General features: G+C 37.0%; 2 protein-coding genes across 2 annotated transcripts in view; both read left to right on the forward strand.

The window, feature by feature from the left end:
• The window catches only part of LOC135194981 (exonuclease 3'-5' domain-containing protein 2-like), a 93,184-nt gene extending 88,708 nt beyond the window's left edge, over positions 1-4,476 (forward strand). Inside the window, 1 exon segment of the mRNA XM_064221233.1 lies at positions 2,308-4,476. Within this exon segment, the coding sequence (XP_064077303.1) occupies positions 2,308-3,413 (1,106 nt within the window). The 3' untranslated portion in view covers positions 3,414-4,476.
• A 5,772-nt stretch (positions 4,477-10,248) lies between these two features.
• LOC135226695 (exonuclease 3'-5' domain-containing protein 2-like) lies at positions 10,249-11,178 on the forward strand. Its single transcript, XM_064266404.1, has one exon. It carries the CDS (start codon positions 10,249-10,251, stop codon positions 11,176-11,178), a length of 930 nt encoding a protein of 309 aa, XP_064122474.1.
• Positions 11,179-13,588: the final 2,410 nt, after the last annotated feature.

Consider the following 13,588-nt stretch of genomic DNA (forward strand, 5'->3'; position numbering starts at 1 on the left):
CAACTGTACTTGCCATACTATCATAAAACTTAAGAACTGAAACCAACAGTAACCCCGTGATATATTAATGAGCAAATAAATAAAAAGACATCATGTGAGGAAGAGAAACACATGATGCCCCCTTGAAGTCAAGATCACAACTAACCCCTGAACTGCCTACAATTGCAATCTGAGCCAGTTTCAAAGTTGCCATTAGTGAGTATATGGGCAGTAGTAGTAATGGGACCTCTTTCCTGCCTGATTCCTCCATATCAATGCTGCATAATATTGATGCTCACCATGAGTGAATCCATCCACCACCCAAAACCTGTTTTTACTACTCATATGAGGGTATCCATCCATTAAGGGTTAAACTGCCATAAAAATTTGCAATACACCAAAATTTGGTTGAGTGCATGATTTATACTTTTTAATTTTTTAGGTAAAAAAGTAAATTTTTTAGCATGAAAATCAACTAATTTATTGCAGTTCAAATTTTGTCAATCATTAACTGAGTTTTTCTCCACTTTTTAAAGATATGTAGTGCTTGTTGTGGTTCTTCTTCTAGGCTCTTCATTTATTAATTGCACATTCATATGAAACACACCAGTTCCAGTATGAAAGTAAAGGTGTTAAGATAAAACATGAAACAAATGAGTATTCACTAACACAAAGACCACTCTTGAAGATCTAAGGACTCAGGGAGGGTGGTCCTCACTCAGAAGGGCTATGCCACATGGTGATGGCCTTCACATTGCCCAAGAATTATAACATCAAGTTCATCTTGAGGTTTATCTTAGGATATCAGAACACTTGCTGAGTGGCTGTGCAGAATGCATTGGATTCTTCAGTGGGATGGTTCCACAATGCAGACATGCACAAAGCAGTATGGCAACTATGGGACACTCTTGAAGATGGTTCTGTTCTCAGTATCCCTAAACCACAAGCTGCATCTGTTTAGCTCCATGCCACCAGACCCAAACACTTGGGGTACAGATACCCTTTTTCTTCTTTGGAACATGCCAGAAGTTTATGTCTCCCTCCCTTTAGTTGGATAAGTCTTATGCAGGGGAGATTGACAGATTGAAGAACACAGCTCAGTGGTCTAATTAAGTTGTTCCCCTTAGGGGATAGTGCTATCAGTGGACCTCATGCAGTGCACTGTAGGCTTTACTTAAGGTTCTTTGCAGCGTGCCATTGGCCCCTAGCTGCAACCATTTTTGTTCCTTTTACTGTACCTACTTTCATATCCTCTTTCTTCATCTTACTTTCCACCCTTTACTAATACTTGATTCATAGTGCAACTGCGAGGTTTTCCTCCTGTTACACCTTTCAAACCTTTTACTGTTAATTTTCATTTCAGCGCTGAATGACCTCATAGGTCCCAGTGCTTGGCCTTTGGCCTAAATTCTATATTCAACTCATATTCTAATAAGTTGTTGACAGTACTGATAATGATGTGGACACTGCATTTTTCAGTCAGTAATGTCCTAATTTGTAATAAAATATTCCCACCATATTCTTGCCATGAGTCTTTATTTTATAGTTACTTCTCATCGAAGTCTCTATTTTCTTTGGAATTTTATGTTTGCTACATAGAGAGGTACACATCTTACATGTATTTTTGCTCTTTACTAATGGGTTACTCTTTTCCTCCAGTTGTCAGCACTTGTCATCCATGTTATCAAAGCTATTGTTAGTGTTGTAAAAATAACAAATGTTTGACGTTAGTATTGCATTAATCCTACACCTCACCCATGTTGCTGTCCTATCAGGTTCAGCTGGAGAATTTTAATGAAATTAGAAGTTTTATAGCTTTATGATTGACCTGCAGGAGGGCCTCTAAATAAAATCGAATCATTGTATATTATTATTATATTATTATTATTATTATTATTATTATTATTATTATTATTATTATTATTATTATTATTATTGTTATTATTATTATTATTAATATATGATGTATTGTAAGTTGTTTTAAGAAGAGCACCAAGTCACATAGAACTTTTGCAAATAGGTTTTTCTGTACAGAAAAGGGAAGAATCATGAAGTAAGCTAAGGTTAAAGAATCTTACTTGGTACCATGCAAGGTACACTGTACCCCCTTATGGGGATGATGATATTAATTTGGTCTCTTGTCCTTCATCAATTGATTGATACTGTACATACATATTTTGTGCAGGATTTATCCATTCACTTAAGATTACAAACATAATACTAGATAGATTGACATTTTTATCAAACACATACATCTTCAAAAATTTATTTCTTTGGATTAACTCTGGAAGGTCATGTTGTGTATATGAGGAATTTTGTCTCATACAGGTACTGCCCCAAATCCTAAACAACACCCAGCATCAAAAATTAAGGCAGCAATAGGACGCAATGGTATACGCAAGGGCCCATTGTATCACAATTGTCAGCTGTGGGCTCCAGATAATAAACCTCTCTGCACTATTGACCCTAAAAAAGCCCGATGGTATGTCGAGAAAGGTTTAGGGGATTTGGTTAGTGAAGACCCTTTGATTGTACGTCTAAAGTTTGAACCAGCTGGTCGCCCACAAATGGAAATGCAGGATGGGCAGTTCTACCTACAGGAACGTCAAAATATATGTGTAGTTTGTGGAAAAGGAGAAACATTTATTAGAAAAAACGTTGTTCCTAGAGAATATCGCAAATATTTCCCTGATACTTTGAAAGCACACCAGAATCATGATGTTGTGTTGTTATGTTCTGGTTGCCATAGACTGAATAACATGCGTGACCAGCAACTTCGTTTCAAGCTAGCAGAAGAATTTGATGCTCCTATTGGCACAGAGCAGGATGTTAAGTGTACTTTTGACAAGTCCCTAAAATCAGTTAGGTATGCTGCTGGTGCTTTACTGAGAAGTCGAGATGAGATTCCAGAGAAGAGAATTGTGGAATTGGAAAACATCATCAAGCACTTTTATAACATTGAGGAAATTACTCAGGAACATTTGGAGAAAGCTTATAACATGGATGTCAAGATATGGAATGATGATTATCAAGCTCATGGATACAAGGTGTTCAAAGCATATGAAAAGATTGGACTGGTGAAGCTGGAACAGAGATGGAGAGAATTTTTCTTGAGCTCCATGGAACCAAAATTCATGCCAGACTGTTGGTCTGTTACTCATAATGTTTTTAAGATGCGCCTGAAGATGAGTCTTTTACCTTTAGATCATCCAGATAGAGAAAAATACAGAATAGTGTTGGTAGGCACAGAAGGAACTATAGACATTCCATACAATCCTGATTTAAGTAGAGAGTCTACACCGTGCAATTCAGACAATTTAGTAAGTGGCATTAAAGATGATTCAGCATTGAGTAGAGATGCATCAGGTGAAACTGATGAAGTACTGAATGGAGGTGCATCAGGTGAAACTAATGAAGAAGACAGTAAACGGTAATTTTATACTTGGCAAGTTAGTTTGTTATCATTAAACTTTTAGTAGAAATGTTAACAATGATCATCTATAGATATGTTTCTTAAAGAATGTTGATTAGCTATTATATAGAGTATTATAGAGTATTCAGGATTTTCTTGACTCTGAATTTGTAGCTCAGTACAAGTCAATTGTGTCGACAGTCGTCGTTGCAATAGTTAATTTTCTGAAGGTCATGTTAATTTGACTGATATTTGCAATATTTGTGAAGATTCAAGGGAGCCTTCAGTAGAATTTTCACTTGAGAATTGTTATTGGTAATATTATTACAATTATGTGTTCTATAAGTATTAAAGAAACTTGCATAAAGGTCACCATTTCAGTGGCAGGTTAGTGACAGCATCACAGATAAACTTGATATTAAAGAGGTCACACTGGCGCTTCTAACAGATATTAAATAGTTAGCAGATAGAGCATTTTTAAGGGCATTTTATAATCGTTAGTACTTACGACCCCATGCAGTATCAAGGAGTATCAAGAATTCTTATTTCCTCCTAAGATTAAACCGTCATCCATATTTTCCAATGGCTTTTCCATTGGAACTCACTTTAGTGAAGTAAGGGGAACTAGAGAATGTTAACAAGTTGCCAATTTAGAAAGTTGGATTTCTTACAAATTGTCTTTGATCTGTTGTAGTTTTACAGTATTTAATACTACCAGTGTAGTACATACCTTTGTACACTCTTTGAAGGGGTTTGTTAATCAGGTCTCTTCTTTAAAATGTACAGTATTGACAAAACTGACATTTTTTATCATTGACAGAGTTTTCTACTGTAGATTGTTTTAGAAATTATATTTTTTAGTGTTACATGGCTGATGTATGTAAATAAGATGCCATCCATCTTTATACATGACTGTTGTTATAGTCAGTGTGGATGTGTTGTATGTTTATGAAGTTTTTTAGCACAAAGGTTGTTGTATGGTTATGAAGTTTTTTAGCACAAAAGTTGTTGTATGGTTATGAAGTTTTTTAGCACAAAGGGTACTATTTATACTATTTGTTATTTTACAGTTTGATATTTTATACTGACTGTGTTTTTTTATTAACCTACAGATTTACTTATTAATTTTGGAATTTTGAAAGTCTGTCATCATTATTATTATCATGAAAATAATTAACCAGACCACTTGAGTTAGCCTTCTTAACCCTCACTTGGCTGTCCTAGTGGCTTTGTTCTTTAAAAAGGAAAATATTGTCCATTAAATTACAACATTTGTAAGCCATAATCCTAAAATTGGGTAGATTTAAAATGTAAATGACTGGCAAAATTTTCAGGAAGTAATTTATGGCCAAGACTAAATTCAATTTTGATTGGAATTAAGATAGTTACGTATTGGATTAAATCTCCTTCAATTTCTTATTTTTGTCAAATTGCACAGCCTGCTTGTTATTCATTATAGTCAATAGTGATGCCTGATAATATTTTATGGGAATTTTATTGTCATAACAGAACCATTATTGGTTACATTGCATAGTCTTTCATTTCCATTAATGATTACATGAATTTAGACCTAGTGCAATTCACCATTAAATACCAGTTGTCTCTTGATACAGATGTAATGTGATGTAGCATGGGATGGTCCGTTTGCAAAGGTTTTACATAGAACAAAGGATCTTTAGTGTTCAGCATGAATGAAAATTAACAGGAAATGCCCCCAAATGGAGAGGCACCCATATACAATGAATTTCCTTACCTTTCCTAATTTTTTTATTTAAAAGCACATCCTTTTGGAGCTTTGAGCGTTTTGAAGTATGACTTGGTGGTCTTGTTAAACTGATTTATAGCAATCATGGTGAAGAGGTGTAGGATCATATTCATATTAAAATAAAGTGCAGATGTCATAAATTGTCAGGCTGCCATGGTAAGAGCAGTACAATAAACTTCAATAGATTATAGTTTGCTGCACCACTAGTAAAGAGTTTCCCAATTACTAAACAGAACAAATTTATGATACATGTATTAGATCTAACCCTAAGCAGTGGTGATGTTGACAGTTAGTAAGAAATATATAATTTTTTGGTGGTGAAAGGCAGTCGTGCAAGCAGCCAGATGCCCTCCTCTTGGCCAGGCTGTAAAGAAGCAATGGACCTGGCTGTTAAGAAGGGAAGTTTAATAGGAAATATAGAATGCACTAAAGAATACCAGTCTTACAGTTGAGTGAAAGGAACAATAAGTGAACATGCATTCATAGCATTATATTGATTTCCATAGTAATGTGGAGATATATTGTCTGGTGGTTGTTACAAGTTATCAAAGAAAAGTGGTCAAGAAATGGGATCAAGAGAGGTGAAAAGGTTGAGATATTAACTGAAAGTGCTGGTGTTTGAGTCTTATTGAGGAGGAAAACAAGCTGAAGCCCTCCAAATACAAGAGCAGTACTCTAGAGTCAGAGAAATAAAGTTATCCCTAACAACTGAATAGACACTTTTGGAGGCACTGAATTGGATAAGTTTTAGGATACTTGTTGAGAAAAGCTCACAAGGCCAGGTTTGCAGAGGTAACTTACAGGAAGTATGAATGGCATAGTCTCAAGGAAATCATGGAATGGGAGAGGTAAACCAGAGAAGATCATTGATAAAGCCCTGTCCACATGGTCAAGCTTTGCCCGACGAACTTTGTTCGATGTGACGTCAGAAGCAGGAAAAGTCAGAACCTTATCAGCTGTTTCTCCGCTTCTGATGTCACATTGAACAGAGCTTGTCAAGCCGTGTGGACGGGCTTTAAGAAGGTGGAAAACATTAAAAAGAACTATGAGGAAAACTATTAGAGGGAATGATGTTGCACTTCAACATTAACCTCCAGAAAATGGTCAGATGAAAATCTTGAAATAAGTTTACAAAGAACAAGAGTAGGGACATACGGTAGTTAAAATTTTGACTAATACAATGTGATTTCATATTCAGTTGTGCCTTATGGCCTGTTCAGACAAGTGAGCATGCCTGTTGGGCACTTCCAGCTGTTCATATTTTCCCTCTCTTCTGAAGAAATGTGACCAGATAATCTCATCTTTCTAGCTCCATACTTGGTCAGTCAGTATAGTGGAACGGGTTATGGGAACAGTGTTTCCCCATCAGGCAATGCCCACTAGTGTGGACAGGGGCTAAAAGATACTGCCTGCCAGGATTTAAACCATGTTTGTTATTTTATTGAGGAGAAGCATCTAGATTCATGGATGGAGCCTCACTGCTAAGGAGGTACACCAAGGCCCTGTCCACACAGCCAGCACTGCCCGATGAGCAAACACTTGTTCCCATAACCTGTTCCATTATACTGACCAATTGATTATGCAGCCAGAACGATGCGATTGCCTGGTAACACTGCTTCAAAAGCAAAAGAAAATATAAACAGCTGGAAATGCCCAATGTGCATGGCTGCTATTGTGGACAGGCCTTAAGATTAGGGATTAGAGCCTAAAAAACTTTGCTGTGTAGGAATGAAATAGTATGGGGCTGCGGTGGAAAGGGGAGAGGAAGTCGTCTAGAAATTTCTGCTGTGAATATGAAAGTGGCAGGCAATAGGAAGTGGAAGGACAAAAGGGGGACATGAGGAAAAAGGCATAGGCGAGGAATTGAATGATGCAGGAATTCAGGCTGAAGGTTCACAAGTACAAGAGAGTGAAGAGAAGTTATTAGTTATCTTTCCTTGTAAAGGATACATGAATTCACAACTTCACAGCAGTCAGCTGCCTAATTTTTAGTGTGCCTGCCTCAATTGCCTGCAGCACCTTGGCAAAACTCCACAGACTGGTTTTGCTGTTTTTTCACTGTCCTAATTGTTCAGTGGATAGGTAAATATATATAATTACCCCTTGATAGGTAGATTGTCTTCTTAGATGGCAAGTGCTTTACAATTGCTTCTTGAAAAGGGTGTAAGTAACTTGTAATTTTGTTTATTTACTCTAATGAATGACTACCCCTGAGCAGTTAGCATAAGTACCAGATTTGCCTTGTTTTCCATATATACGTACATTTTTGGTATTTATTATATTTTTCTTGTAATAGTTCTTGAAATTGGCTATTACTCCTTGATCCATGAATTAAAGGAGTGAAGTTGTGTTGGGGGTATTAGATGGAAATCATGTAAATGCAATGGGTGGCCAGGGTCATTATCCAAGATTAGAGAATCTTTAAAGGAATCCCATTCTTGTGGCAGTACAGCCTGACTTCAGGAACAAAGCTATGGAAAAACCAGTCTTTGAATATGCATGAGTTACTTGGGCTTTGTTAGTGGACATCCAGATTTATGGATAGAGATATCTTTGTGAAGTTGTTTTTGAGTCCCTGTGGGTTTGCAGTGCCATACACTTAGGAGCAGTTTTAGCATGAAGTCTCGAAATGTGTTGCCCCCCCCAGCAGTAAGGTTAGCCTATCTTTTGCAACCTTATACGTATCTTGGCATTGTCTTATCTTTATGGCAAATGTATGTTTTCTCAGGCATTTTTTCCAGAAAAGGCCTGTCTGATCAATTTTAAACACTTGCTGAGAGGTACATATACTTAACCTCCCTTATCAATAATTTCCTTGAGCATCTCTGGAAATTTTTTGGCTCTTGCTTCGTCAGTGCTCGCTGCCTCACCACTAACGGACACTTGGTGCAAATTAGCACATTTTTTTAAATGATTGAACCATCCATGACTTGGCAGCAAATGTTTCATATGCAGCGCTTTTGCCAGCCTGTTCAAGTCATCAAAGAGGCTTTTAGCCTTTTCCTGAACCAGCATGAGGCTCAGTGGTACAGACCATCTCTGATGTTCCATCCAGATAGCAGACATTTTTCCATATCTTCTACCAGCTTTCCCCCTCTCTTGCTTATAATTGTTGACTGCATAGGCACAATAATTTTAAAAAGTTCCATGATTTGCTCTGTTCTTAAAGATTGTGCCAACATTCGAACGTTTCATATTATACCGTTGTGTTACCTCCATTTTTTCACCACTGTCTCATTTCTTTATAATCGCCACCCTAGTTTTCATTGAGGTAGCTTGCCACTTTTTACTGCTGCCACTGTCTTCACTTGCTTTATGCTTGCCATTAGCCATGATAGGTAAGGAATGGGTTAAATATTCACAATGAAATCACACAAATAGCTTGGAGCAGAACACAGAATGTCTTAGCTCTAGTGTAGGTACAAGAGTCTAGGGCAGTGGGTTGCTGTGGGTAGCGGCAAAAATTGTAACTAAGCAGAATGATAACTGCACAAAATTAGAACTTTTGGGTGGCATGATCATGTTTGTTCATAGCTTTAATGTTTGTAAAAGTACTCACAAGACATGTTTGGAATACCATTTACACTTGGATTACACCATTGATGCCCTGTGGTATTAGCCAGTAAAATTCATCAGACATATTATAGATCATGAAACTTACGTAAATACTGAGCAAGCTATCCCATGGTTATTTTGATACCAAGAACTATGGATATGTCAGATTTTCCTTTCATATTAACCATCATTAAGACCAAAGGTTTGTTCTGTGTATGAACAAATGACAAATTTTCAACCAATTTGTATTGTTCATAACTAACAAACCTGCAGTCTTAACATATATGGCCCGCATCAGGCTACCCCTCATTCAGTTACCTGGGCTGGAAGAAAACTGATACATCACTGTATAGCTGGGGTGAATCAGGTTAGGCTGCTCCCTCCTCCTACACCCCTTTTGGCTGTTTCCCGTTGCCACCAAAATCTTTGTAGTACTATTTATTTTATTTATTTATTTTTTTTAACCTAGAATCCAGCAAGCACTAGAGAATATTTAGTACTAAACAAACTTGTTTTAGTTCAGGGAGCATACAAGGGAACAGAAGTTCACTGTGGCAAAACAAAGATAATCATGCCTCTTCATATCTGAATTCTCTTGGTTGTTGCATGCTTTTGCTACTATAGTTTATATGTAAATTATAAGGAGGATCACATGGTGATAAAAACAGTGTGTCTGCATTTCCAAAATCTGTGTATTTTGAGAAGAGCTGCTATTAGGCTTAGAGGTCTGGATAAACTAATCTTTTATAATAATATTAATAATAATAATTGGTGATCACTTGCGTAAGTAGATAGATATATAACAATAATATTTTATATCAATTACAATTAATGGAAGTTTTGTTGCAGTACACTAGAAAACCGACACTATGCGTTATGGTAAATTTTATTTTCACTTTTGATTTGAAAATACATTGTGGATCTTCAGTGGTAAGTTTTCTTTTTCAAAAATAGTACATATATACATACCTATACTATTTAAGGTTTTGTAATTTATGAAAAACAACTAGATATGGATCAGTATTTTTCTCATGGATACCAAACAAAATTTTTGGATGAGACTCAATTGTTAAGATAGTTTTACCCTTTTCCACCTTTACTTCATCTTTATTTTCTAGATCTCTCTGTCTTGCTCTCCAACCACTCTTACTCTCTCTTAGGTGCTGAATGGTCAAAAGTAGTACTCAAGTGCTTGGCTTAACAGCTTACATTTTTTAAGGGAAACATTCAGATTTGAGGTTTGTCCTAGTCTTTTGATGTCAGCTGAAGGGATATCATTTACACAGTATCTTTTAAATGAAGTTGTCAGATGTGTAGTATTCTTTTTAACATACTGTTCAAGCTCATTTTGTTAAAAATAAAATAGGTAAAATGTATTTTGTTAATGACCCTTGCCAGCTTGTTTAAAATTTTACTTCATACAGGTCCATCAATGAAAAACAAACAAAACAACTTGAAACAAAAAGCATATACCAGAGCATACTCGATACGAAAAGAACCATTATATCACCACTGTCAGCTCTGGGCACCGGATGACATGCCGTTATGTATGATTGATCCTAAAAAAGCTCGCTGGTATGTAACAAAAGGTTTAGGTGATCTGGTTAGTGAGGATCCGTTGATAGTTCGACTGAACTTTGAACCAGCTGGACGCCCCTTAATGGAAACCCAAGAAGGAAAATTTCGTTTACAAGAGCGTGAAAATATCTGCGTTGTGTGTGGAAAAGATGAATCTTATATTAGAAAAAATATTGTGCCGCATGAGTATCGTAAATTTTTTCCAAACATTTTGAAATCTCATGAAAACCACGATATTGTATTGCTGTGTGTTGAATGCCATAGACTGAGTAATGTTTTGGATAATACCTTACGAACTCAGTTGGCTGAAGAATTCAGTGCTCCCATTGGTTTTGAAAATGGTGCTAAAGCTACTATTGACAATTCACGTAAATCTGTCAAACATGCAGCAAGTGCGCTTGTAAAGTGTCGAAACAAAATGCCTGAAAAGAGAGTTACAGAATTGGAAAACATTGTCAAGGAGTACTTTCAGGTTGAAGATATTACTGTAGAGCATCTTGATGGGGCCAGCAACTTGGATGTAAAGATATGGAATAAGGATTACCAGGCACATAGTCAAGTTGTTTTTGAGGCTTACAAAAAAGTGGGATTAGTCAAACTAGAGCAGCGATGGCGAGAACATTTCCTAACTTCTATGAAACCAAGACATATGCCTGACTGTTGGTCTGTCACTCATAATGCTATTAAAGTTCGTCATAAAATGAGTTCTTTGCCATATGACCATCCAGACAGAGAATTGTACAAAGTGGTCTTAGTAGGAACTGATGGTTTTATTGATGTTCCTTACAGTCCAACAGATAGGGAAAACTCCCCCAGTAATGGAACACAAAGTGAAGTACTATTTACCGTATTACCTACTCTAGATGATACGGCAGCACAGTCCTCATGATTAATGGTACAATATAGTATTGTTACTCTACTCTCTCTTAATTTCCTATTCATATACTAAGTGAAGTAATTTTGGTCTTGATATATTTTTGTTAACCCTCATTGATAATCCCAATTCTAGCGGTCATGCCCGTTGTGCACTGCCAGCTGTTATATTTTCTCTCGCTTCTGAAGCAGTTACCAGACAGTTCCATTGTTCTGGCTCCATACACTGTCAGACAGTATAGTGCAACTGGTTAGTTATGGGAACAGTGCTTGCTTGCTAGTTAGGACAAGGCATTTTCAATTCTATGAATAAAATATATTTGATCATTTTTGTTGATCCCTCTGTATTACAGGAAAAAAATAATGTATACAGTATACTTAATTACTAAAGCATTAGTCAGTAATGTATTTACATGTTTGGATTCTGTTATTTAAATATTGTTGGGTCTTCTCTCTGCCAGCTTCCATACCTTTCCTTTGAACTGGAATTTTTGTGTCCTCCATACCTTTCCTTTGAAATGGAATTATGGGTTTATTTGGAAACTGATGTTTAAAGTTGGGATCATTATGATCCCCCAGTTAGTAATAGGCCTAGTAATAGTATTTATTTTTAAAATTCTAATACAGCATTAAAAACCTTGATCAGCTCTCATTTCCAAAATTAGAGAATCAAAATGAGTCGACGTTGGATCCTGTTTGAATTTACTGTTCATTTTGTTATCTCAAAAGGTTTTAAGGTATAATTTCAATTTATTTTTTATTTGACTGGAAGGATCCAAATGAAGAATTAAGGGCATGCCAGAGGTCAAAGGTTATGGACTAATATTCATATAACGATAGAATTAACCTTCATTCTGGATGAGTCTCCCTCTCCTACAAGGGGAGAAACAATATTGCTCCTTTTAAAGAAAGGCAGCTTCCCTGTGAGATCCACCTGAATATACTTTCTACCCTTAATGCCTTGAGGGTTATCTGTCTTAACGAGATCAGACAGCACTGATGTCAAGGGTTGATGGTGTGTTTGTCCTTGCTTTGCCATGTCAGTAATCCAGTTTGTAATGTGAAGAAGCATGCTGTCCACTTCCATCAGCATTTCAAGAGCAGAATTTTCTATAATCCACATCATCGAAGGGTCTTCATCTTAAGGCAAGCTTGATGGCAGGAAAGAAAAATGAAACTTGTCATGAAGATAAAAACTGCCCGACTACAATTTTTGAGGTCTGCATCTGAGGCATAAGGCTTTGATGTCTAGCAGCACCTAAACACTGGAAATTGCCCCTGCAGCTGCCATGTCCTTAGCTCTCCAATGATGGAAACTGGTCAAGGATCAAGGGGACAGATGTCCACAGCACTTATTTTGATAGGATCAACCATGGCTTTGAAGATGAAGTTTCTCACTTGGAGTCATCAGTTGGCAAAATGTATTTAGAGTTGTAGAGGCTTCATATTCCAAGGGGAAATCCGCTGCGTGTGGAGTCAGAAACAAACCCAGCACAAATGACTGATAAGTGTATGAGTGTATATGTGTGTTTTCTCTTATCCTTGAGCTTTGACAATGATGTAAAACCTTCATTCAAGAATTCAGAACCCACAATCAGCATACCAGTCCATAGCAGCTCCATCTTTCCTCTAACAAAAGCAGTAAAGTAGCACACTCTACCTTCTTTCTTCTCATCCTTTGTTTCGTCATCCTTCATATCGTCAGTGGATAGAAGACAATGAGGTGGATTATTCCCCCTTGCAATCCCTCATAGTATCCAGTTGTCAATAGCAAGTTCAGTCATATTTAGCTCGCCCTTGAAGTGGCCTATTTACATGATTTAGTGACATTAAGGTCAAAAGGAAGATACTTTATGCTGAAACACTCATACATCCTCTCTTCAGAAGGTTGTGTCCTAACTAGGATGCTTTTCTAGATCCGTGTGGTTAGTTTGTTTGTATGGTGTTTTTACACTGCACGGAACCAGTGGTTATTCAGCAACAGGACCAATAATGGCTTTACATGACTTCTGAACCATGTCAAGAGTGAACTTCTATCACCTGCAATACACATCTCTGACCCCTCAATGGAATATGGTGATTAGAATGATGTCTAGTTTACCTAGGTGATGTTCTCCATAGACAATGCATCGACGCACTAGACTATAGTCAGATCCCAGCATACAATCCTGACTGGTTTCTGCCTTCTTTCCATCAGTCTAAGCACCAGAAATTAACACATCTTTGGCAAATTGTTTTCCTTTTTCACTCATCAAATGGACTCCAAACACTTCAGTGGACACAGTCCTATCTGAACAATGGTGGACAGCAAAGGCGTCTCCTTTTGTCTATACAACAGCAGTCAGCGAACTGTGTAAGTAAAGCCAGAGCTTTGAGAACTTCCAGCTTTTGTATCTCGAGTTTGTTGGATGTCTCTGAGGCTGGTC

This window comes from Macrobrachium nipponense, chromosome 15 (genome assembly GCF_015104395.2).
Source record: "Macrobrachium nipponense isolate FS-2020 chromosome 15, ASM1510439v2, whole genome shotgun sequence".
NCBI classification, from domain to species: domain Eukaryota; kingdom Metazoa; phylum Arthropoda; class Malacostraca; order Decapoda; family Palaemonidae; genus Macrobrachium; species Macrobrachium nipponense.

Excerpts from the sequence above, each read along its gene's own strand:
- LOC135226695 (XM_064266404.1), top strand. The coding sequence starts at position 10,249 with ATGCCGTTATGTATGATTGATCCTAAAAAAGCTCGCTGGTATGTAACA.